The 27043-nt window shown below is 41.4% G+C and overlaps 1 protein-coding gene across 3 annotated transcripts; it reads right to left on the reverse strand.

Moving 5' to 3' along the window:
- Nucleotides 1–13771: 13771 nt before the first annotated feature.
- Nucleotides 13772–24692, reverse strand: ZNF396 (zinc finger protein 396). 3 transcript variants are annotated; one of them, XM_072732197.1, is made up of 4 exons: nucleotides 24487–24692; nucleotides 22098–22519; nucleotides 21482–21623; nucleotides 13772–16560 (listed from the first exon to the last, which is right to left on the reverse strand). In XM_072732197.1, the coding sequence occupies exons 2-4, from the start codon at nucleotides 22512–22514 to the stop codon at nucleotides 16106–16108; spliced, it is 1014 nt and encodes a 337-aa protein (XP_072588298.1). In that variant the 5' UTR covers nucleotides 22515–22519; nucleotides 24487–24692; the 3' UTR covers nucleotides 13772–16105. The 3 variants fall into 3 exon arrangements, with proteins under 3 accessions (XP_072588298.1, XP_072588299.1, XP_072588297.1); XM_072732198.1 differs by lacking the exon at nucleotides 24487–24692 and adding an exon at nucleotides 24127–24342 and having other exon boundaries at nucleotides 13932–16560; XM_072732196.1 differs by lacking the exon at nucleotides 24487–24692 and adding an exon at nucleotides 23738–23889 and having other exon boundaries at nucleotides 13932–16560.
- Nucleotides 24693–27043: the final 2351 nt, after the last annotated feature.

The raw sequence follows: 27043 nt of genomic DNA on the forward strand, positions 1-27043 counted from the left end.
TTATGTTCTAACAGGAACTTTGTCTCCTCAGAACCTAACTCTGGTCCTTCCTCTCTCTTTTCTCATTTAGGAGGCTTCAAAATCCAACCATTTCACTCTCCTCCTTGGCTACTGCCACCAACCTGCTTGGCTGGTCTTCCCAACTTTTTTTTCTTTTTTTTAAAGATTTTATTTATTCGTGAGAGAGACACAGAAAGGCAGACACTTAGGCAGAGAGGAGGCAGAGAGGCTCCCTGAGAGAAGCCTGATGCTGGACTCGATCCCAGGACCCCAGGATTACAACCTGAGCCAAAGGTAGACAGTCAACTACTCCACTGAGCCATCCAGGCAGTCCTCTTCCCAACTTTCCCTCTTTTGTGACCCTAACGACTAGCTCAAGGCATTTTTGTTTTATTGTGTTTGGCTTTAAGAGTTTTTACATCTGATTAATATTAGAGAACAAAAAAGATAAACAATATCAAACAGAAACACTTGGGGGAGTTGAAAGTGTTGCAAAATTTTATAAAACTCTGCTTGGGATTTTATTATTCCTAATTCTAAGAGAGTAAATGGAAATTACAGGGAGTCTTCCCTCTCTAATTTATTCTTTTGAGGGCAGGGACCCACAACATCCATTTTGAAATACCATCCTTCTGAGCCCCATTATGTGGGCTCTTTCCTGAATGGTGGTCCCTGTTGCCAATTTAAAGACACAGTCAAGATAGAGCATCACGTTCTTCTGAGCAACCAGAGAGTAAGGAATAGTTCCATCCCAGTGCTGGACAACCTTGCACATACCTACCTACATAGGTCATGTAGGTGAGCTGATTTGTGAGGTCATGCAGGTGAGCATGCAGCTGATTTGAGTGTTGGCAAAACACCTGTCATCCTCCCAGAATGTGAGAACATGAGAGGCTTGTGAGGAGCTACAAGAAGACCATTTGCCACTCAGGTCCCTGTCTTGGCAGGAGGCTGTCATGACACAGTTCTTCATTGCTTGCTGGGTTGTGATGAAGCTTTCTGTCTCACCTGTGACCTGGTGTGCAGCTGAGACTGTAAAAAGGCTTAGCTACAGCACAGCATTAGCCCCTTAGAAACAAGGCATCCCACATCTCAGGCTGAAGTCATCTGATTCCTTTTGTTTTGGTGTTATCCTTTTAGTGTGAGACAATAGCTCATGAGGAGCCGGTACCTTTTGGCTACTCTTGGTTTCACAGTCTATGTAAGTACTGATCTGTCTAAATCTAAAAAAGGCTCATTTCTTTACCAGCCGAATCGTTTGACCTTGCTTTAAAAGCATCTCATTCATTAACTAATGGTAAAAAAAAAACCAAAACCAAAACCAGATGGATACTACCTGGGTTCCAGAGACCTAGACGTGACTACAATGAAGTCATGATTCCTTCTTTTAACATCACAGTCTTATGTAGGAAATGAACAAAAAACCAAGTATTTATAAGGCAGTAAAGAAGTACTACAGTAGGAGGCAGCCCCGGTGGCACAGCGGTTTGGCGCCGCCTGCAGCCTGGGGTGCGATCCTGGAGACCTGGGATGGAGTCCCACGTTGGGCTCCCTGCATGGAGCCTACTTCTCCCTCTCCGACTCTGCCTGTGTCTCTGCCTCTCTGTGTCTATGAATAAATAAATAAAATCTTAAAAAAAAAAAAGTACTACAGTAGGGGCACCTGGGTGGCTCACTGGTTGAGCAACTACCTTTGGCTCAGGTCGTGATCCCACCGTCCTGGGATCGAATCCTGCATCAAGCTCCCTGCAGGGACCCTGCTTCTCCCTCTGCCTATGTCTCTACCTCTCTGTGTCTCTCATGAATAAATAAACCTTAAAAAAAAAAAGGTGCTATAGCAAAAGAACAGAATACAGGGTGTGTGTGGGGGACACACCTACATGAGGTAGTGTGCTGAAGAGGAAGAGAAGCATCCAAAGACAGAGGAAGCAAAGTAAGAAAAGTTTTCACCTTGAAATGAAAGTACAGACCTTCAGACCTGCTGTTAATTAGATTTCATTCAATAATAATAATAATCTTTTCTAGGCTTTTCTGTAACAATTATTTTGAAGCTCTCAGTCCTTCCCATCAGTTCAGAAGTATTTCCCTCTGGGCATTTAAAATACAGTGGTTAAAGATTCTGTTTCAGCCAATAAGTGCACTGCACCAGGAGTCTTTAGATGGCAAGTAGCTAAAAACCTGTGACAGGCACTGTTAATTCCCTACATACAGCATTCTCCAGGCTCCTGCGTGGCTCAGTCAGCTAAGCATCCAACCCTTGATTTCACCTCAGGTCTTGATCTCAGGGTCCTGGGATGGAGCCCTTCTCCACCTCCCTGCTCAGCAGGGAGTCTGCTTATCTACCTCTCCCTCTGTGCGTGTTTTCTCTTTCTCTCTCCCTCTCTCAAATAAATAAATCTTTAAAAAAAAAAAAAACTTCCCCCTCATTTGCTGATTTTTTTGATTACTGTGCCCAGCCACAGGCAGTAAACTGTGATTGAGTTAAGCCATCCATGACCATTCTGTTTCTCTTTGCCAGATACTCACTTTGCCTTCCTGGTAGCTGGGAATGGCCATATGATTCAGTTCTGGTCAATAAAATGTCAGAGGAATAGTTTGTATCTCTCAAGAAATTCCTATAATTCATGTAAGTTGTCAAATTTGTTGGCATAAAGCTGTTCATACTATTTCCTTAATATCCTTTTTTTAAAAATTTTATTTATTCATGAGAGACACTGAGAGAGAAAGGCAGAGACACAGGCAGAGGGAGAAGCAGGCTCCATGCAAGTAGCCCGACGTGGGACTCAATCCCGGGTCTCCAGGATCACACCCTGGGCCGAAGGTGGTGCTAAACCGCTGAGCCACCCGGGCTGCCCAATATCTTTTTTTTTTTTTTCCCCAATATCCTTGTAATGTCTATTGGACCAGTTGTGATCTTCCCTCTTTCCTTCCTAAAATTGGTAATTTTAGGTTTGCTTTTCTTTATCAGTTTGCTTCTAGTTCATCAATTTTATTAATTTTTTAAGGAATTAACTTTTGGCTTTATTTGCTCAATTATTTTTGTCTATTTCACGGAGTTCTCCTTTTTAAAAAACAATTAATATACAGTGAAATTGACTCTTGTTTTGGCATATAGCTGTATGAGTTTTAACACACATGTATAGATTTGTGAAACTACCACCAAAATTATGATGCAGAATAGTTTCATCATTCCATAAAACTACCTCAGGATATACTCACAACTTTCTTACATCCCTAATCCATAGCAGCAATTAATTTATTATCCATCAAAAGAGTTTTGACTTTTCTAGAGTGCAATATAAATGGGATCATAAAGTACATACATTTTTACATACCTTTCATTCAGCATAATGACTTTGAGACTCATCCATGCTATTGCATGTCTCCATAGTTCATTTTATTGCAGCTATCACAGTTTGTTTATCCATTCAACCATTGAAGGACTTTTGGGTGCTTTCTGGGTTTAGGCAATTATGAATAGAGATACTATAAATACTCATGGATAAGCTTTGTGTGAATATAAGTTTTGATCTCTCTAGAGTTAATATCTGGAAAAGGGACTGCTGAGTCATATAGTTTTGTGGGCTGAATGTTTGTGCCCCCCGCCCAAATTCACATGTTGAAGCTCTAACCCCCAATGTGAAGGTATTTGAAGATGGGCCCTATGAGAAAGAATTAGGTTTAGATGAGGTTATGAGGGTGGGGAATTAGTGCACTTATATGATGAGATGGAGAGAGCTTGGTTCCTCTTTTTCTTTCTCCCCACCACATAAGGTCACAGTGAGACAGTGATCATCTGCAGGCTGGAAAGAGAGCCCTCACCAGAAAACCAAATCCACTGGCATCTTGATCTTGGACTTCCCACCCTCCAGAACTGTAAGAAATAAATTCCTGTTGTTTAAGCCATCCAGTCTATGGTATTTTGTTATAGCAGCTGGAGCTAATATATATGACTTTTATTTTTTTAGTTTAAATAAATTGAAAATTGAGCCAAAATCAATAATATATGACATATAAAATATGAATTTGGGAAATAAGCATTAAAATTACATATAAAAATTATATATATATAATATGTATGATGTATTTTTTATATATGGCTTTTTCACCCTCTCTAGAGAATCTGCCTAGAGAATGATGTTGGGGAACAATATATAAAATGTACAACTGGAAATATGTTGACAGCTATGTTTAAACATTATAATGAAGATCCACAATTAAAGGAGATTTTAGGTCTCTCTTTTTCTCTCTCTCACACACACACAAAGTATATGCTTACTTTTATAGGAAATTGCCAAACTGTTATACAGAATGGCTGTACCATTTTACATTACCAGCAATGTATGAATATTCCAGATGCTCAACATATTCACCAGTACTAAGTGTTATGTTAGTGTTTTTGGTTGTTGTTGTTTAGCCATTCTAATATGCATACGATTATATCGCATCATGGTTTTCATTTGCATTTCCCTAAGGTTAATGATGTTGAGCAACTTTTCATTTGCTTATTTGTCATCCATAAATGCTCTTCTGGGAAGTGTTTGTTCAAGGACCCCCATCCCCAATGCCACCTCATTAAAAATTTTTTTTACTGCTAAATTTTTGAAGTTCTTATAAATATTCTAGATACAAGTCTTTTGTGTTGTCACTTATAAATACTTCTCCCAGTCTGTAGTTTGAATTTTATTCTTAATAGTGTATTTCACAGCAAAAAATGTTTTATTTTAATGAACTCCAACTCATCCATTTTAAAATTTTATAACTAGTGCTTTTGTTGTCATAGCTAAGAATACATAACACCAGGACATGAAGATTCTCTCACGCTTCCTCCTAAAAGTTTTATATTTTTATATTTAGTATTAGATACATGATTTATTTTGCATTAATTTTTGTATAACGTGCAAATTATAAGTTGAAGGTTTGTGTCAGGGGGAGGGTTTGCATATAAATATCCAGTTCTATTTGATAAGAAGTTTACTTTTTTTTAAAGATTTTATTTATTTATCCATGAGAGACACACGGAGAGAGAGAGAGAGAGAGAGAGAGAGAGGCAGAGACATAGGCAGAGGGAGAAGCAGGTTCCTCTAAGGGAGCCCAATGTGGGACTCAATCCCGGGACTCCAGGATCATGCCCTGGGCCGAAGGCAGGCGCTAAACAGCTGAGCCACCCAGGCATCCCATGATAAGAAGTTTATTTTGTTTCCATTCAATTGCCTTTTAATCTTTTAAAAAATTTTCTTTAATTTTTAAAAGATTTTATTTATTTATTTGAGAGAGAGAAGGAGAGAGCCAGCGAGAAAGCACAAGCAGGGAGAGAGATACAGGCAGAAAGAGAAATAGATCTCTCTAAATAATAGAAATAGATTTCTCTAAATAAATGAATAAAATCTTTTAAAAGAATAGAATTAGTTGCCTATATCTACAAAAATATCCTACTGGAATTTCTATCAGAATTGCATTAAATCTATTGATCAGTTTATAGACAATTGGCATGTTAATTATATTGAGTCCATCAACCCATTAATAATATACCATATCTTGTCATTCATTTTGATCTTTGATTTTACCTATTTTCATTTTTATTTATTTTTTTAAAAGATTTTATTTATTCATGAGAGACATAGAGAGAGAGGCAGAGACACAGGAGGAGGGAGAAGCAGGCTCCCTGCAGGGAGCATGATGTAGGACTCGATCCCAGGACCCCAGGATCACGCCCTGAGCCAAAGGCAGACGCCAACCACTGAGCCACCCAGGTGCCCCAAAAATTTTTATTTTTAATTGAAGAATAGTTGACATATAATATTATATCAGTTTCATGTGTATAACGTAGTGATTCATATACATTATGAAATGCTCGCTTTAATAAGTGTAGTTACTATCTGGAGTCATACAAAGTTATTATAAGAGTATTGGCTATATTTCCTATACTTGATCTTCTTTGATTTTATTCATTAACATTTTGTAGATTTCAATGTACAAATCATGCCCACATTTTGTTCAATTTATTCCTGAGCATTAACTGGTTTTATGGGCTATTTAAAATGATATATTAAAATCTCTAATTGTACATTGCCCATATTTAAAATATGCAGCTGACCCTTGAACAACATATGTTTGAACTATGTGGATCTGCTAATATGAGGATATTTTATATACAAATATAGCACAAAACTGTAAATGTATTTTCACCTCCCTATGATTTTCTTAATACCATTTTTTCTCTAGCTTACTTTATTGTAAGAATACAGTATAAAACACACATAAAAAATATGTGTTAATTGACTATCTTATAGGTAATGCTTCTGATCAAAATTTGGGTATTAGGAGTAGGTTTTGGGGGAGCCAAAAATTATACATGGATTTTTTATAGTGCAGAGTGGTTGGTGCCCCTAATCCCATATTGTTCAGGTGTCAACCGCAATTGATTTTTGTGTATTGACTTTTATTTTCAACCTTGACAAACCACTGTATTAGCCAGGGTTCTCCAGAGAAACAGAAACAATAGGATATATAACATATTTATAAAAACATTTATTAGAAGAATTGGCTCGGGATCCCTGGGTGGCGCAGTGGTTTGGCGCCTGCCTTTGGCCCAGGGCGCGATCCTGGAGACCTGGGATCGAATCCCACGTCGGGCTCCCGGTGCATGGAGCCTGCTTCTCCCTCTGCCTGTGTCTCTGCCTCTCTCTCTCTCTCTCTCTCTGTGTGACTATCATAAATAAATAAAAATTAAAAAAAAGAATTGGCTCATTCAGTTATGGAGTTATGGAGGCTGAGAAGTCCCACAGCATGCTGTCTGCAAATAGGAAAGCTGTTGATATAATTCAGTCTGGTTGCTGTCCTAAAGGCAGGAGAAGATGGATATCTCAGCTAAAGCAAAGAGCAAAATTGCCCTGTTCAGGTTCAGGTTCAGGTTCTGTTCAGCTTCTGTTCAGGTTCTGAAGGAAGTGGATGATACCCACCCATATCTGTTCAGGTTCTGTTCAGGTTCTGAAGGAATTGGATGATACCCACCCATATTGCTAAGGATGAACTTCTTTTGTCAGTGTACTGATTCAAATGCTAATCTCTTCTGGAAATACCTTTACAGACATACCCAGAAATGATGTTTTATCAGCTATCTGAGCATCCCTTAACCCAGTCAGGTTGACACATAAATTAACCATCACAACTCCATTAGAAGCATTTTTATAGATTCAGTGGATTTTCTATGTGGATAATCATGTTATCTACAGAAAGGGAAAGTTTATTTCTTAATTTCCAAACTATATTACTTTTTTTTCTTGCTTTATTGCCTTGGCTAGGACTTCCAATACAATGTTGAGTAGGAATGGAAAGACTGGACACACTTTCTTTGTTCCCAGTCATGGGGGGAAGGGATTCAGTCTTTTATAACTGAGCATGATACGGACTCTAGGGTTTTTGTTTTGCTTTGCATAAGACTTTATTTTTTTAGAGTAGTTTTAGGTTTACAACATTGAGAGGGAATTAGAGAGATTTCCCATATGCCCTCAGGCCCCACACATACATAGCCTTCCCATTATCAATATCACTTACCAGAATGATACATATTTAACCAAGGATGAACCTATATTGACACATCATAATCACCCAAAGTCCATGGTCTACCTTAAGGTTCACTCTTGGTATTATGTATTTTATGGGTTTAGACAAGTGTATAATGACATAAGTCCATTATTATGATATCATACAGAGTATTTTACCTGCTCTAAAAATCCTCTGAAAAAAAAAAAAATAAAAAAAAATAAAAATCCTCTGAGCTGTGCCTATTTCATCTCCTCCACCCCCAGGCAACTACTGATCTTTGTCTTCATAGTTTTGCCTTTTCCAGGAAGTCCACTATATAGCGGAATCTTTACAGATTGACTTCTTTCACTTAGTAACGTGCACTTAAGGTTTCTCCATGTCCCTTCATGGCTGGATAGCTCGTTTCTTTTTAGCAATGAATACTATTCCATTGTCTGGATGTACCACAGTTTATGCATCCATTCACCACTGAAGGACATCTTGGTTGCTTCCAAGGTTTGGCAATTATGAATAAAGCTGCTAAAACAGGTGTCCAAATTTGTGTGTAAATGTACATTTCCAACTCCTTTGGATAAATACTAAGGAGCATGATTGCTGGATCATATGGTGAAAATATGGTTTTGTTAGAAACTGCCAAAGTGTGTGTACCATGTTGCATTCTTGCCAGCAATGAATGAGTTCCTGTTGCTCCACATCTTCACCACCATTTCGTGGTGTTAGTGTTTCACATTTTGGCCATTCTAATTGGTGTGTGGTGAACTCTAGGTTTTTCATAGATGCGCTTTATCAGTCTGGGGAAGTTACTTTGTCTTTGTAACATAAATAGATGATGAATTTTGTCAAATACTTTTTCTGCATCAGTTGATATGATCATGTGGTTTTTCCTTTTGGAACTGCACCTCTGGTGGATTGCTTTGACTTTTGAATACTGGGCCAACTGTATAGTCCTGGGATAAGCCCCACTTGGTCCAGGTATTTTCTTCTTTTTATACATTGCTGAATTCAATTTGATAATATTTGTTGAGGACTTTTGTGCTTACATTCATTAAGAATTTTGTTTTACAATCTGTTATTCCTAGTGTTGTTTACATTGTGTAATTTCCGTTGATCTATATAGATGACTATTTCATCTGTCATTTGCATTCTTCCACCGAGCTCATCCAGTGTATGTTTTACTTTGGCAATTTATTTTTCTATAAAATTTCCATTTGTATCTTCTTTATATCTTTATTTCTTTCCTGATGTTTCCTCATTCCATTCATTCACACTTCTTAAGCATGGTTATAATATGTGATTTAGAGTCTTTTTCTGATAGTTCTAACATGTATGTCATCTAGGCAGTGGCATAATTTGATTTTCTTTTTCCTTTCAAATTGAGATGTTCCTGGTTCTTACTATGCCTAATCATTTTGCACTGTATCCTGCACATTTTGATATTTTGTTATTAGATTCTGGGTATCATTTTATGTCCTAAGCAGAAAGTTGATTTGTTTGTTTGTTTTAGCAGGCAGTTGCCCCAGGTAGGGTCAGGCCACAAGTTCTGTGTGGGTTGTAGTTCTAAAGTCAGTTCAGTTTTCAAACATTTCCAGTCCTTTGTGCATGCCACCTGGTGGCCAGTCTGGATCTGGGGAAGTAGTCTACCCGGTAGCTCAGTTCTCAATGCCTGTGCTGCGCCCTGTAGGGTCAGATCCATGCATGTACAGTTTAGAGGTGAGCGGAGGTGTTCATATATTACTTTTAGAGATTACACTTGATCTCTCTGCCATTTGCAATTAACATTTTCTCGCTGCCTGAGGCCTCCCTTAGTAGTCTTCCAGCTAGAAAGTTAGGGCTGTAGTTTCCTTGCTCTGGTGTTTTCTTCTCTCAACTACATCTGCATCCTGGTCAAGAAGTGATAGGACAGGGATCCCCGGGTGGTGCAGCGGTTTGGCGCCTGCCTTTGGCCCAGGGCGCGATCCTGGAGACCCGGGATCGAATCCCACGTCGGGCTCTCGGTGCATGGAGCCTGCTTCTCCCTCCGCCTGTGTCTCTGCCTCTCTCTCTCTCTCTGTGACTATCATAAAAAAAAAAAAAATTAAAATTAAAAAAAAAAAAAAAAAGAAGTGATAGGACACAGAGAGGATAAAAGCCACGGAGATTGGTACCATGCTCTTGGAACCAAAGCTCCTCTGATCAAAGCTAAGGGTTCCCCTCCCTCTGAGTTTAAGGTGATTTCTTTCTGTGCCCCCTGCCATTGCTGGGTTGCTGCATGGCTATATTATTGCCTGGAGGCTGTGGTAGGAGAGAAGTCAAATGAAGAAAAAAAGATACAGGATGGGGGCACCGGGGTGGCTCAATCAGTTAAGCATCTGACTCTTGATTTTCGCTCAGGTCATGATCTCAGGGTTGTGAGATTGAGCCGCACTGGGCATGGAACCTGCTTAAGATTCTTTCACTCCCTCTCCCTCTGCCCCTCCCCACATCCCTCTTTTAAAAAAAACTAAGGGATTTCTCCCATTCTTTCTGACTCTTAGGAGCCCCTTCCCTACTCCTTAGGCCATGCACAGAACATTTCCCTTGGAGTTCTTCCTGTTCTCTCTCTGTGTGCGCTTCTGGGTTTCAGGCTAGGAGGCTGAGTCTAGGCTAGGAGACACCGAGGAAGAAGAAAGCGTAAATTCAGTGCAGTTCAGTGGAACTTCAGATTCTAGTCCTCCTCCCAAATCGGCTTGCATTATTTACTCCTCAAGGAGTTGCTTCTTTATCTCTGTCCAGGATTCTGTGGGAATCTCTCTGTGGAGAAAGACAAGAGTGGAATGTGCTTACCTTCCCTGGAACCAGAGCTTCTGTCCTTATTTTTATCATTGTCCTTTCTACTTACTTTGGTTTCAAATTCCTCTTTTATTTTTTCCCTAGATTCTTGAGGTGAATAATTAGGTCACTTATTTCAAACGTTTCTTATTTTCTAAGGTAAGTATATGAAGGAATGGTACATCAGGACTTGAGTCCTGCTCTGCAGATTTCTTAGCTCCTTCCTCCATGTGTCAGCTTCATCTACCAGCTGTTGCAACATTGCCTGCCATCATAGCCACTCACAACAACATCTGGAGATAGAAAGGCATCATCTTTTCTATCTCTTCTTTTTAGAGAAAGCAAACTTTTCCTGGAGACCATGGAACAGGTTTTCCCTAATGTCTCATTGACCCAGATTGGGTGATATACCCATTCCTAAATCAAAATTACTTGCAAGTAGAACAGGATTACCATGACTGGCTTAGGTTAATCATGTGGAGTTGAATGAGTATTGATAAGTCAAACTGTAAAACCACTCAGTTGACAATACCGTTAATAGGCAGTGAATAAAAGCAGTCTAATGGAATAATCTAGTTCTTTTTTTATTTAAAATTTTATTTATCTGTTTGAAAGAGAGAAAGCATGAGCACAAGCTGGGAGAGCAGCACGCAGAGGGAGAAGCTGGCTCCCTACAGGGAGCCTGATGTGGGGCTCCATCCCAGGACCCTGGGATCATGACCCAAGCCAAAGGCACCCTGGATTAATGCAGTTCTGATGCAGCCCCATTGACCTGTCCAAATAGTGACATTCCACCTAGCATCCTGACAACTCCTTCTGCAATATATTGGAGCCAGCCAAGCTACATAGGGAAAGATAGCAGATGTTTACCTGGCTGATCATTAGCTCAGACACTAGAGTTCACATGTTATATAAGCTTCCAACCAATGTCATTGATCTATTAGTAAAAACGTTATTTCCACCTTTTGGCTATTGTGAATAATACTGCTATGAACATGGATGTACAAGGATCTGAGTCCCCGCTTTCAGTTCTTTTTTTTAAAAAAATTTTTATTTATTCATGAGAGACACACACAGAGAGAGGCAGAGACACAGGCACAGGGAGAAGCAGGCTACATGCAGAGAGTCCGACGTGGGACTAGATCCCCGGTCTCCAGGATCATGCCCTGGGGCCAAAGGCAGGGGCCAAAACACTGAGCCACCGATGGGTTCCCCCTCCCCCGCCCCCACTTTTAGTTCTTTTGGATGATATACTGAGGAGTGGAATTGCTGAATCATTTGGTAATTCTATATTCAGCTTTTTGAAGAGCCATCAAACTGTTTTCCATAGTGGCTACATCATTTTACATTCCCGTCAGCAATGCACAAGTGTTCCGATTTCTCCACATCCTTGCCAGCATTTGTTATCTTTTATATTTTTAATCAAAGCTATCCTAATGTGTATGAGGGGATATCTTATTTTGGTTTTAATTTGTATTTCCCTAATGATTAGTGTTGTTGAACATCTTTTCCTGTACTTATTGGCCATTTGTATGTCTTCTTTGGAGAAATATCTATTCATGTCCTTTGCCCATTTTTGAAATAGATTGTTTAGGGGTTTTGTTGTTATCATTGAGCTGTGGGAGTTCTTTATATATTGTGGATATTGATACCTTATCAGATACGTAGTTTGCAAATATTTTCATTCCACAAGTATTTAAGTGCCTATTGGAGGTCAGGTACTGTGACAGATGCTTCAGAGATAGCAGTGAATGAGTCACTTCATGCTTTCAAGAAACATAAAATAGTGGCATCAACACAGAAGCAGATATAAGCACCCATTTGGTGGGGTAAACACAATTCTTCTCAAATATGCAAAGAAAATGGAGCTAATTTTTTATAACTGATATTTTTGCTTCTTGAATTCCCACTCCATTGTATGGGTGGTGGTAGTGAAAGAATTTAATTATTCAGTCCATTTTAAGTTCAACTCCCTAAATGGCTATTTCTTGTTCTGCCCTTTTCTGTCATCTGGATTTCTGGGGAGGGGGTTTATATTCACTTAGGTGAGATGGTGCTATGGATTGGATCTCAGATGGGCTTACTGTCCTTCTTTTCTAGTCTCTTGTCTTCACAAGTGGTCTGCCGTGGTGCTTGCTCACCAAACTATAGCAACCAGTAAGTTGTTCTTTTGGCTAGGCTGGAGGCCAATATCTTTTCCTTCATTTGTCATCTCCACATCGGTTCCAGCCACCCTCTAAGGTGTGGCTGAGACTCCCAGCTGATTGTGGGCCTTCTGGGTCCTGCAGCTCTTGGCTATAAGATCCACAAAGTTACTTTGTGCAATGGTCCCAACTCTCCAGTTGATGCAATCAGCTCTTTTCCAGGGTCCCCATTGAACGTGGAGAACTGCTAAAGATCTCCTAAATCATATGTTAGCTGGTAGGAGCCTTTTGCTTAACACTGCATTGCCATTTTTATAGTAGTCCAGTGTTGGAGAACAAGAAGTCTGTTCAGCAATTGCTCCCTCAATGCACTCAATAGCAAGTTGGCCCAGCCTTCTCCCCTTTCAAATTATCTCCCAACCCTCTCTGGCATTTCTCTAGGCATTGGGTGCAAAGGTAAAGGAACACCTGTGTCTGACCTTTGCCTCACCATTTCCAGGAGACAGGAGGGCTTTTTCATTTTTTCCTTTTGCTATCTCATGACTTTTTTTTTTTTTAAAGATATTTATTTATTTATTTATTTATTTATTTATTTATTTATGAGAGACACACGGGGGGTGGGCAGAGACACAGGCAGAGGGAGAAGCAGAGGAAGAAGCAGGCTCCCTGCAAGAAGCCCAATGCGGCACTCAATCCTGGAACTTCAAGATCACACCCTGAGCTAAAGGCAGAGGCTCAGCCACTGAGCCACCCAGGCGTCCTGCTATCTCAAGACATTTCTTCCCAAAGTATCATTCATTCTCCCCCTCTTCCTTGGAGCCATATATGCAAGTTGGTATTTTTTTTTAATTTTTTAAATTATTATTATTTATTTATGATAGTCACAGAGAGAGAGAGAGAGAGAGAGAGAGAGGCAGAGACACAGGCAGAGGGAGAAGCAGGCTCCATGCACCGGGAGCCCGACGTGGGATTCGATCCCGGGTCTCCAGGATCGCGCCCTGGGCCAAAGGCAGGCGCCAAACCGCTGTACCACCCAGGGATCCCTATCATGCTAATTTTAAAAATCAAGGTTAGCCCAAGTCATATTAAATTTCCATTTAAATGAACTAGCATTAGGAGATCTATGTAAGTGTATGATTAACTCCCAGTAACACAAAAACACCTTTCAAAGTTTTGTCATGTACTTAGATGATATGACTCACACCACCTTCTGGGGGAGAAACAGATTATTCACAACGTAGATAACACAATCTCTTAAGGTTTATGGCAGCACCAACTGAAGACAACTTCCCTTCCCTCAAAACACTCCAGATTGTCATTTTATTCAAATAGTAACAAGAAACTCTGTCTTTCCATAATCATGCAATAAATCACAATACTTGTGTCTGAGGCAGTAGCTGCTTTCATAGATGGCTTGTTCCTTTCTTTAATTACAAAGAGAATGAGCCCAAATAAAGATTCTCACACTTTTAATAAATCTAAATATACAAAACCCAATATATATTCATATTCACTAGAGCTACAAAGTATAATCACTATCAGACAATTCTATAATCACAATTTACATTCACCTCTTCCCTTACCAATCTTATATTATCAATATTCTAAGTAGAGCACAGTAATCCCGTATTTGTTTCTGGAGTTACTCTCAGCACTAGATATGGTTAGATTTTCTGAAAGTACAATATTTATGCTCCTCATCAAAGAAGTTCACTATGAGGCCCCTCTTCCCTTCTCCTAAGGATTTCCATTTTTGATGTTTGCTTCCATATTGGCTAACTGTGGCACCACAGAAAACATTATGAGGCATATATTCTTATAATACAGTTTTTATCAAGAATCCCTAGATTCTTGGAACATTATTTGTATACTGTCATGATAATTTTAATAACATACAAGTCATTTTATTTTTACACAGGAAATCTGACTGACATATGGGCAAAGTTCAGTGAACTCTTCAAACTGAACTTTAGTAATTTTGTACAAGAGCGTCAAAACCCAGGGGTTCAAGTCTTGATAGTTTGTCGAAGGACAAACCTTAAGAATGCACATGACCCTAAAAAGGTTCTCTTGTGGTGCCTGAAACATGCTCACAGCTGATGTATAGCAGAAAAGGGGACTTGAACACTGGAGGAGAGCTGTTAGCTGGTAAGGGTTTCCTTTCGCACATATGCTGTGCTGCACCTCTCCGTTACAGGCCACATTTGCTCGTATTCCATCAGTCTTATGTGAACTGTCTTTTCTTTATCTCTTTTTCATTTTAAGATGATCACGAATGTTATATAAGCACCCGTAGATAGCCCTGTTTATTATAACATTCCTTATATTTATGCCACTCCCTAAGACATGCAGAGCCAATCTGCTGTATTCACTGAGTTATTTCCAAATTACATTGTAGAGATTATTTTGGCGGGGGACGCCTGGGTGGCTTAGCAGTTGAGTCTGCCTTTGGCTCAGGGCATGATCCTGGGTCCAGGGACCGAGTCCCACATCAGGCTCCCAGCAAGGAGCCTGCTTCTGCCTCTGTGTTTCTGCCTCTCTCTGTGTGTCTCTCATGAATAACTAAATAAAATCTTTAAAAACATTTTTTTTCTACATAGAATATTACTTAGAGGGTGCCTGAGTGGCTCAGTCAGTTAGGTGTCTGACTTTGGATTTTGGCTCAGGTCATGATCTCAGGGGTGTGGGGTCAAGTACCACATCGGGCTTCTTGCTCAGTGGGGAGTCTGCTTGAAATTCTCTCTCCTTCTGCCCTCCCCCCTGCCACACACACCACTCTCTCTGTAAAAATAAATAAATCTTAAAAAACAAAAAAAAACTTTACTTAGTATCAGTAACGTGTAAGCTTTTGTGAATTTTTGTGAGAGTAGGTCCCTTTACTCTTCTTCCACCTAACAGTGACCCTGGACATTTCTGCCCAGGTCTAAAGGTATACATTCTTTTGGGCCTCCTCAATCCTATTCTCATATTTTGAATCTAGTAACAAAAAACAAATGGTAGGGGGTGCCTGGGTGGTTCAGTCAGTTAAGTGTCTGCCTTCGGCTTGGGTCATGATCCCAGCGTCCTGGGATCAAGCCCTGCATGGGACTTCCTGCTCAGTGTGGAGCCTGCTTCTCCCTCTCCCTCTGCCCACAGCTCTCCTGCTTGTGCTCTCTCACTCTCTTTAAAACAAACAAGCACATGGTAAAAATTTCAAAAATTCTAATCTTTGGTCTGAGAATCCCAATGCTTGAGTTATAGAATTGAGGAAAACACTTATTTTTATACTGAGGAACTTACACATTCCTTCTCAACAGGGAAAATATATTTGTCCAAAAAGAAATGTACTAGTTCATGACTTGTGTTAGTAATGAAAATAGAACATGTTTGAGAATGTCTTTTCAAGAGCTACCCTAGGGATGGAAATCTGAATTAAGCTGTAGAATCTCAAACATTTGAATTGACACTGTATTGATAAAGCAGGAGAGCAAACAACATTGACAGAAGATATTTTACATTCTCTCCTGTAGTTTTTATGACTTTTGAAAGCAAACTAGTACCCACTAGAACTACTGAAATACTAAAGGAGTGTTCGTGCTTTGTGTCTTCTCTTGCTGAAAAAGCTCTGAGCAAATGCTTTGATTCCCTTACAACACTGATGGGACTTTTTCTTTCATGTGTCTCTTTCTATGTCTGAGAAGATTTGAGCTCTGACTAAAGGCTTTCCCACATTCATGACACTTGTAGGGTTTCTCTCCAGTGTGTGTTCTTCGATGCTGAATCAGGACGGCACTTCGGCTGAAAGCCTTTGCGCACACGTCACATGTGTAGGGTTTCTCCCCACTGTGGATTCTATGATGGAGGATGAGGGCTGAGCTCTGACTAAAGACTTTGCCACATTCATCACACTTGTGTTGCTTCTTCCCAAAAGGGTTTCTCTGTCTTCTTGCAAACTTGCCATCTTGTTCACAGGTTCTTCGATATGTGCAACTCTGAGGAGCGTCCATAAGAAGGTTGTTGGAAACAGTGTAATGCAGTTCCATGGCTGGAGAAGTCTTCTGCCTCAAAGCTGCATTCACATTTAGAGTTTTTGTGTCTTTAGCTGAAATAATACATAGAAAAACAATGTCACCAGTTCTCTGTACAGAAAGAAAGAAAGAGGGGCACCTGGGTGGCTCAGTGGTTGAGGATCTCCCTTTGTCTGCCGTTGGCTCTGGTTGTGATCCCGGGGGGTCCTGGAATCAAGTCCTGAAACAGGCTCCCCATGGGGAACCTGCTTCTCCCTCTCCCTATGTCTCTGTATGTCTCTCATGAATAAATAAATAAAATCTTAAAAATAAAAGAAAGAAAGGCAAATAGAATGACACAAAGAAAATCTATATGGATTATTCACTGGCTAGCATGTTTGTAAAACAGCATCACCACGTAGAGGATGGAGATGGTAAGTCAGAAAATATTGAGAAGACCAAAAGACAAAAAAGGGAAAGATTTATATATTGAGGAGACAGTCAACTATAAAGTTGAAAAGTTCCACGCAAAAGGTAGGATGGTGAGTAGAGGTACAAAGATGTATCAGAGACTGAAGAAAATCTGGAAGAAATGGGACTAAAAGATGAGGAATTATGGGAGAAACAGAGAAGCAACTGAAGGAGAGGAGCCAGATGGGGCAGCAGGTAGTAATTAAATAAGACTTAGTACGAGCATCAATAAAAAACATTTAATAATGATAAATGAAATGAAGAAAGCCAAAGGGTCAAAAATGAATATGGAAAATAAGGTCATGGGATCCCTGGGTGGCGCAGTGGTTTGGCGCCTGCCTTTGGCCCAGGGCGCGATCCTGGAGAGCCGGGATCGAATCCCACATCAGGCTCCCGGTGCATGGAGCCTGCTTCTTCCTCCGCCTGTGTCTCTGCCTCTCTCTTTCTCTCTGTGACTATCATAAATAAATAAAAATTAAAAAAAAATTTTTAGAGAAAGAAAATAAGGTCAGAAAATACAAATTAGGGGGGTGGGGGGAGGATTATAGACTAGGATAACTGACACGTCAAAAAATCAAGGGTAGCACAAAGTACTCACTTATGAAAAAGCCCTACCCTTAAATGTATTTTATAGTATTAGTTGACTGCCATTGTTACTGGTGTAAATAGAAGTCATTTTGTAAATGGTAAAGACTCTGTTCCAAATTCTAAGGTGACTCCAACATCTGGTCCCCACCATCAAAATTCAAGGATGTCCACTTTAGCCACTTTTATTCAACATTGTACTGGAAGCCCTAGCCACAGCACTCAGACAACATAAAGAAATAAAAGGCTCCAAATTGGTAAGGGAGAAGTAAAACTCTCACTATTTGCAGATGACATGATACTGTATCTAGAAAACTCTAAAGACTCCACCAAAAAACTATCAGAACTCATAAATGAATTCAGTAAGTTGCAAGATACAAAATCAATGTATAGAAATCTGTTCCTATACACTAATAATGAAGCAGAAAGTGAAATTAAGAAAATAATCCCACTTACAATTGCACCAAAACCAGTAAAAGATCTAGCAATAAATTTAACCAAAGAGGTGAAGGACTTATATTCTGAAAACTATAAAACACTCATGAAAGAAATTCAAGACAACGCAAAGACATGGGAAGATATTCCATGTTTATGGGTTGGAAGAACAAACATTGTTAAAAATTTCTATACTCCCCAGTGCAATCTACAGACCTAATATAATCCCTGTCAAAATACTAACAGCATTTTTCACAGAACTAGAACAATCCTAAAATTTTTTTTTTTTTAAGATTTTATTTATTCATGAGAGACAGAGAGAGACAGAGACAGAGACACAGGCAGAGGGAGAAGCAGGCTCCATGCAGGGAGCCCGACGTCGGACTCGATTCCGGATCTCCAGGATCACGCCCTGGACTGAAGGCGGTGCTAAGCCACTGAGCTACCTGGGCTGCCCCAATCCTAAAATTTCTATGGAACCACAAAAGACCTTGAATAGCTAAAGCAATCTTGAAAAAGAAAAACATATCTTGAGTATCACAATCCCAGATTTCAAGTTATGTTACAAAATGACAGTAATTAAAACAGTATGGTACTGGCACAAAGATAAACATATAGATCAATGAAAGAAAATAGAAAACCCAAAAATAAACCTATAATTTTATGGTCAATCTTCAACAAAGGAGGAATGAATACATAATGGGAAAAGGACAGTCTCTTCAACAAAGTGTTGGGAAAACTGGACAGCTATACCCAAAAGAAAGAATCTGGACTACTTTTTTTTTTTTTTTAAGATTTTATGTATTTATTTGACAGAGAGAGCATGCGCTCACAAGCAGGAGTAGCAGCAGAAGGAGAAACAGACTCCCCGCTGAGCAGGAACCCCCGCCCCCATATGGAGCTCAATCCCAGGACCCTGGGACCATGACCTGAGCCAAAGGCAGATACTTAACTGACTGAGCCACCCAGAAGCCCCTGGACCACTTTCTTACATCATTTACAAAAATAAACTCAAAATGGATTAAAGACCTAAACATGAGACCTGAAACCATAAAAATCCTTGAAGAGGCAGCCCCGGTGGCTCAGCGGTTTAGAGCCACCTTCAGCCTGGGGCCTGATCCTGGAGACCGAGGAACGAGTCCCACATCAGGCTACGCATGGAGCCTACTTCTCCCTCTGCCTCTCTCTCTCTCTGTGTCTTTCATGAATAAGTAAAATCTTTTTTAAAAAAATCCTTGAAGAGAACAAAGGCAATAATCTGACATTGGCCATAGCAACATTTTTCTAGATGTGTCTCTTGAGGCAAGGGAAACAAAGCAAAAATAAACTATTGGGACTACATAAAGATAAAAATTTCTGCGCAGCAAAGGAAACAACCAATAAAAGTAAAAGGCAACCTACTGAATGGGCTAAGATATTTGCAAATTTATTTATCCAATAAAGGGTTAGTTAGCATCCAAAATACATAAAGAATTTACATAACTCAAGACCCAGAAAACAAGTAATCCAATTTAAAAATGAGAAGACAAGAATAGATATTTCTCCAAAGTAGACATATAGATGGCCAACACACACATGCAAAGATGCTTAACATCACTTGTCATCAGGGAAATACAAATCAAGACTACGATGAGAGAACCTCACACCTGTCAGAATGGCTAAACTAAAAAATGCAAGAAACAAGTGTTAGTGAAGATGTAGAGACAAAGGAATGCTCTTGCACTGTTGGTAGGAATGCAAATTGGTGCAGCCACTGTGGAAAATAGTATGGAAGTTCCTCAAAAAGTTAAAAAGAGAACTACCCCATGATCCAGTAATGGCACTAACTAGAAGATATTTATCCCCCAAAGCACAAAAACACTAATTCAGAGGGATATATGCTCCCCTATGTTAATAGCATTAATTATAGTAGCCAAACTATGGAAGCAGCTCAAGCGTTCATCTATAGATGAGCGGATAAAGAAAATGTGGTATAAATACACAATATTTATTGTGTAATGTGTGGAATATTACTCAGCCATAAAAAATAATTAAATCTTGCCATTTGCATCAACATGGATAAAGCTAGAGAGTATTATGCTAAGTGAAATAAGTCAGCCAGAGGAAAACAAATACCATATGATTTCACTCATGTGTGGAATTTAAGAAACAAAATAAATTGAGCAAAGGGAAAAAAGGGGGGGGTGCAAACCAAGAAACAGACTCTTAATTACAGAGAACTGCTGATTACCAGATGGCAGGGGGGTGGGGGGCTAAGGGAAAAAAGGGATGGGGATTAAAGTGTACAGTTATCATGATGAAAAAAATAAAATTAAAAAACAAAACAAATTTAAGAGAGTCCTCTGTGAGGACATTTGGAGGTAGAATGTTGTTATTGTCAACACTGGGATCCCAAGACCTGGCTTTGAGGCTGATAACTTTTGCAATTACCACAACAAAAAGCTACCAAGGCAGGGATGGTTCCCTCTTGATCCTGATGGAGTATGAAAATACTTTCATTTCTCTCTTAGCTAAGCCAAGACAACTGCTAGACTAGGGGTGTTAAGTACCCCTATGAGCCTCTTGTCAACAAACAGAAATATTTTCTATGTTTTTGTATTTTGATTTTCCTATATTTTCTTTTCAAAATCACCTTGTAAAAACTCTAACCTTACTTAGCTGATCGACCCCTGTGGAATATGGAAGCAGTGCTGGGGGGAGAAGAGGAGATTCTTCCAAGTAGGGTTTCCCATCTTCATTTCTGACTCTCATTTTATCCAGCATGATCATCTAGAAGGAAGGTCCTGCTCAAATGTCATTAATCAAAGAGGCCTTCTCCACCACTTTAGTTAATAAGACTGTGTCCCTACCTTATTTAATAAGACCCGTCTCCCTTATTTTGCTCTGCTTTTTTTTCCCACAGCCTTTATTTTTTTAGTATCTGCAACAAAAGAACAGGGTGCTAAGCCAGCCATTTTGCAGCACTTTTGCAAAAAGTACTGCAAGCAGCAGCAGAGGCCAGTTTAGGATGTGAGAGGGTAGAGAAAACTATTCAAGTCACTATGAGAGGGCAGTCATCTTGGCAGAAATATGGTGATTTGAATACTAGATGCCACTAGTAACCAAGCAAATAGCTATACAGAAAATGATGGCGTGGACTAGTGGTCTGTAGACTGTGACTTTCGCCAAGCTTGTGGGCTGATACTACTTGTTCTTGCTTCAGTCAGGGTAGCTGTGTTTTCATCTGTTTTATATACTGGAACTCCATCCATGTAAAATATCATGCTTCTCTAAAAAAGGCTGAAAAATCCCCATGGACATGATGCCAAGGATTTAAAAATCTGAAAGATATTATAAGAGAGTCTGGAAAAGAAACAAGAACAAAATCCTGAGGACAATCATTAGCACAACATTTAATAGTGGAAGTCTGCACAGTGATGAGGCAGGAGGGGAGATTTGAGACCTCTTGCAGAAAGCAGCTGAGATGTGTGTGGTGGGCTGAGAGGCCACCTTTGCCCCCACCATGAATGGAATCCTGCCCCTCACCTTTTCGAATTGAGTGAAACTCCCCTGATGCCAATGGCAGCTGCTTCTTTACAGGCTTGATCTGGCTACTTGGTGACTCCTGAGTGATTTCCCAAGATGTCAGCTTCTCTGCAAGCATGTCCTCACTTTGTCCAAAAAAGACCTAGAAGCAGGTAGGTATAACAGAGACTGAAGAAGGGAATCATGTTGGGGATAAAATAATAGAGATGGGCACTTGGTGGCTCAGTTGGTTAAGCCCCTGCCTTTGGCTCAGGTGGTGATCCTGGGGTCCTGGGATCAGCTGTATCCAGCTCCCTGCTCAGCTGGGAGCCTGCTTCTCCCTGTCCCTCAGTCGCTCCCCCTGGTTGTGAGCACATGCTTGCGCACACTCTCTCTTTCTCTCTCAAATAAATAAAAATTTTAAAACAAAACAAAATAAAATAATAGAGAAGAAACTACATAAAAAACGTCCTGGGATACAGAAAAGGGAGGAAGAAAGCAGAGCCACATTCTATGAGTATATTTACCACCCTATGTGGTTAGCGAGTAGGAGTATAATTTGAGAACTCTACCTGCAGTCATGCCCCAGAGCTCCTGACTCAACCTGGTCACTCATCCCCACAAGATGCCTTTTTACCTGCTCAGTTGGCCCATCAAGCTCTTTTTCCAGCTCCTCCAGCATAGTCACGGCTTCCTCTCCATTTTCAGGCTGGTACTCTCGAAGCCAGGCCTGCAGCTCCTCAGGCAGGATGGCCAGGAACTGCTCCAGCACCAGCAGCTCCAGGATCTGCTCCTTGGTATTCACCTCTGGCCTCAGCCACTGATGGCAAAGTTCCCGGAGCTGGCTCAGAGCCTCCCTGGGCCCAGGGGACTCCTGGTAGCCAAACTGCCTGAACCTCTGGCGGAAGGTCTCTGGGCAGGAGCTGCTTCTCCAGGGGAGGCTGGAGTTCAGATCACAGGTCTGCTCTTCCTTTTCCATCTTCACTATCAAAATTCTGTCAGATTCCTCTGAAGTTTGTAGAAAGAGTGATGACTTTCTCAGCTTTAAAGACATTTGGACTGGGAACAGATATATAGGTTTTAATCTTCAAGAAGGTAAAGTTTTCCTTAAGTATGATGAAAGAAACAAGTGGGAACAAGACACAGACAAATGTTTCCTTAGAACAATACATCTAAGAAATGGAAGACTGTACAGAAAGCACTGCCCTTAATCTTAGTATAAAGCAAGCTTTCAAAGAATACTTCCTTAAGAAATCGAAGAGCTAAGATGCATTAATTTACATGCATGAGTAATTCCCAATTTATTCTGTAAATCATGCACACGAGGCTGACTATCATAGTAAGAGATCAGCCAAGATTGCGCAGGAACTCCAGGAGAGCAGGAGTAAGGGAAGCTTGAGAAAAATTGACTCTGTGGCAGGCTCAAAGAGCCAATTAATTTTTTTGCTAGCCTGATGCAAAGAGTGCTAAGAAATAGCACTCATAAGAGAAGTGCTTTCATGTGGATTTTTTTCAATGCTTATTATTAAGCAGTATTAATATAACATTAAGTCTAATACTATCAAATAGTATTAAGACAATACTATTTTGACAGTAACCATTCAAAAGAAAAAGTAATTGCATATTCCTCCCTCTTAATGTGCTTCCATTTATTTCATATTTACTTCTACTTCCAAATCCATGACATTTTTATTATTTCTCTCTACCATAGAATATTTAGAGTGTTTCTAATTTTTACTGTCATAAATAATGCTGGGAAGCAAATTTTCAGGAATATATTCTTTTTCTCCAACTTATTCAAGGATATCCCAAGGACTTGGCTTGTTGGGCCCAAAGGAGAGTGGCAAATATATTGCTATGTATTATCAAATGAATTACACAGACAATTTTCTAACAATCCACAATGCCAAAGCAACATGGTGGTGAAGCAGGGCAACAATTTCCGTAAGTATCATAGCTTGTTAGCAGAAAGGGAGTAGCAAGACATTTTTAGCACCGTTTTAGTATAAGCATCATTGATTACTGATGGCTAATTAAAAAAATCTTGTATGTGCCCGTTTTTCCTCTTTATGCACTCTACCATCCCCCACCCCAACTTCATCAAGTGCTGTTCTAGGCACCAAAGATACAGCAGTGACCTGAACAAAGCCTATGGCTCCTTAAAGCTTATATTCGAAGAGAGAGTCCACAGTGTTATCCGTCAATGATACGACGGTGATTGCAATGCAGCAAATGATAACAAAAGACACAGAATTTACTACGCTCTAGTCTCAGCACCTTATTTCGATCCTGTCAAAGCCCCGTACGGTTATTTCCCTGCCGCGATGCGGATGAGGACCCTCACAAGGCCAGCTCAGGTAGCGTGGGCGCCGGCACGGGGCGGGGCGGGGCGGGGCGGGGGGCTGAATCCCGGAGGCTGCCGGGGGCCCCGTGCAGAGGAGCCTCGCGCCCGGATGAGACTCTAGGGTCGAGGCGGAGCAGCAGGAAGGGTTCGAGGCCCTGAGTCTGGAAGCCGTTGCGGGGCGGGGGGGGGGGTGTTACATCGGGACCCTAAACTAAAGGCAGACTCCGAAGTCACGGAGAGTGGCGGCGGGACGCGCTCTGCCGCTTCAGCACCAGCCGCCCACGCGCCGCCTGCACACCTGCACACCTGCACGCCTGCACACCTGCTCTCGGCGCCTGCCGGGACGCGGGACGCCGAACCCCCAACACCGCAGCCGGGCCAGGGGCGGAGAGCGCCGACGCGGGGGTCCGCCCGCACGGCCCACTCACTCCAAAGTCCCTCCGCCGCCGGGCCGGCTCGCGGAGCGCTGGCGCCCGGGGGCCCCGAGGGCTGCGGACGCGCGGCGAGGGGCCCGGAGGTGCGAGGCGGGGGCCGCAGGGGTCGGGGCCGGCCTAAAGGGGGCGTGCGCGGAGGGAGGAGCCGGGCGGGGCGGGGGCCCGGGGCCGCGGCCACCTCCTCCCACCGCCGGCGGGGGGCGCTTCTCCCCGAGGCCTGCGGGCTCGGAAGAGGACTCGGCTCTCACCTCCCTGCCGGGAAGAGCGACCCCGCGTCCTCCGGAAGACGCCGGGGAAGCGCCCGATCCGGAGCTGCTTCCGGTCCTCGAGGTGGGTTGGCGGGCGGCGGGGGATGGGCGCGCGGTTGCCATGGAGACGAGCCGCCGCCGCGGGCTCCCGCGTTAGCGGAAGGAGGGGACCCCGGCGGGTGGGCGTGCGGCCCCTCGGCGCCCCTGTCGCCGGAGACCCGCGCTGTCGTTTCTCGGAGTCCTTCCACTTAGGCTATTCCAGTTACTCTTTCACTTAACTCAGCAAGGTTATTCCCATTTTGCAAGAACGCCTCGAAGTTTCATGACTTGCCCAACATCACGGAGGGGAAAGACTCCGGGCTTGCTTCTGCCTTTGAGCGCGATTTGCCTCTGGTAGCATCGGCGCTGCTGGAGTTCTCCAAATAGTGCTGTTTTAAGGAACAGGTTTGACCCCCGCCTCTGCCCCACGCTTACACAGGAGAACCTCATGGCCCTTGAAAACGTGACAGCCCACCTACACACATATTTTGGCATATAAACATATATATATATGTTTTTTACCCTCAGATATCAGAAGTAAATGTAAAAATAAATTTGAAGCCAAATGGGGCTTCAAGGCCACAACCCCACATACTGGCTTCCTCTTCCACCCCCTCTCTATAGGAATTCTTGGAAAATGTATTTATGGGGGGAAGTGGGGAATTAAGAAGACAACGGAGATGCTTAAAAACCACTTGCTAATTAACAACAAGGCGCGGGGCGGGCCCCCCCCCCAAGCCCTGGGTATGACCTCTCCCCTCAAAAAACTATGCCAGTACTGGAGTCTGAGATGGAGAAGAGGCTACTTTATTCTGTCTATATCAGACCTAGAGGGTTAGGGGAGAAACTTGTATCTTAACCTACCATGACATTAAATTTGAAGAAATTTTTGCGTCAATAGGGGACAACAGGATAAGATTTTTTGTTGAGGCAGCTGCAAACACGACCAGCAAGATAGCAGCTGAAAAGTGCAGAAGAGAACATGTTTACTCCGATTGTAGACGGATTAATTTAGTCAAGGCAATGAAGCATCTGAAACAAGAGCAGTCAATGGCTGATAGCGGTGTGAAGTCATAGAAGGTGGTTTAAGGAGAAAATGGACAATAGTTGAAAGTTGCAAGGAGAGTAAGGAACTGTGAAAAGACATGGGATTTGGCAAGAGATCAGGAGTGAATTCATGGGTTTGGATTCCACCAGATATGCAGATCATCCCAAAAGCAGACGTAAAAGAGTACTTATGAAAGTTCCACGCATAAAGGACAGGTTTTGTTTGGTTTTTTATTTTTTTGATTTTGAGGGTAGAGTGAAAAATTTGAAGGAACAAGGTCCTAGTAGACCAACTACTATATACCAGATGCATGTTACTCACTGAGAATTGAAATGTAAGATACAAATTCTTTTTGGGAACTGATAGACTAAGAAGAAGGGTATGTGAATTGACTGTTGTAAGCTACATGGCAGATGTTCTGATGGAGCTACCTACAGGATGCTGTAATAGTACAAAGAAAGAAAGTGCTGGGGCGGGGGGAAGGGATGGAGAGAGTGGGACTGGGATTGACGGGGACAGCTGAGTGTCATGTCCAAACCAAGGGGACAGTACAGAAATTTTATATTTGCTGGGATTGAAGGATGGTAAGCCATGAGAGGGTAAGGATAAGGATGAAGAAATAAGTAGTCTTAAAAGATGTGGCAGGCCAGGTAAAAGGCTATGAACTAAAATTTGAAACAGTATCTTGAATAAGTGGCACAAGCTGATCAACAGTTCAGATAGAGCTCTGTGATGGCAATGTGAGGATGGATTTGGAAGGAGACAAAACTCAAGCAGGGTGACCAGCTCTGAAGCTCTTGCAAATGTCCAGACTGTAGCTGTTAGAGATCTGAACTAGTGCAGAGGGAGTGAGGATGGAGGCATATTCAGGAAACATTTAGGTTGCCAATGCTTGCTTAGATGGTAGACTGACAGATGATTGGATAGTGTATCACTTAGGGAAGTTTTTTAAAAAAACAGTGTGAGCAGGTTTGACAGGTTGTGTGGACATTTGAGGAGAGTTTTCAGTAGATTGAATCTGAGGCTGAATAATAGGTGATAGTTAATACCTTCCCCATAATTGGACATTTTATGAGATTATGTAAAAATAAATATCAAACATGCTCTATATCTCTATACCTTATACCCTATGCTCTATATCTCTATACCTTATACCCTATGCTTATAAGCATATTAAACTTCCTATGAATTTCATAAGCCGCTTACTAATGCAGCAAAAGAAGAGGCCACTCTATAACAATATTATAGAGATAGTCACTCTTCTACCTTTTCTTCTTCATCACTATATATTTTTAAAGATTTTAAGTAATCTCTACACCCAACATGGGGCTCAGACTCACAAGCCCAAGATCAAGGGTTGCATGCTCCATGGATTGAGCCAGCCAGGCACCCTAATCACTCTGTTTCTTTATCCCAACATATTTGTGCTTCATCTGGTTAGAAACTTTTGTGGGTGTGGACCTGTATCCA

Source organism: Vulpes vulpes, chromosome 13, assembly GCF_048418805.1.
Source record: "Vulpes vulpes isolate BD-2025 chromosome 13, VulVul3, whole genome shotgun sequence".
Classification (NCBI taxonomy): domain Eukaryota; kingdom Metazoa; phylum Chordata; class Mammalia; order Carnivora; family Canidae; genus Vulpes; species Vulpes vulpes.

Excerpts from the sequence above, each read along its gene's own strand:
- ZNF396 (XM_072732197.1), bottom strand. The coding sequence starts at position 22,514 with ATGTCTTTAAAGCTGAGAAAGTCATCACTCTTTCTACAAACTTCAGAG. Across the intron at positions 21,624-22,097 it reads TTGATGGGCCAACTGAGCAG|GTCTTTTTTGGACAAAGTGA; the intron begins GTAAAAAGGCAT and ends ACCTGCTTCTAG. Across the intron at positions 16,561-21,481 it reads GTTTCACTCAATTCGAAAAG|CTAAAGACACAAAAACTCTA; the intron begins GTGAGGGGCAGG and ends GTATTATTTCAG.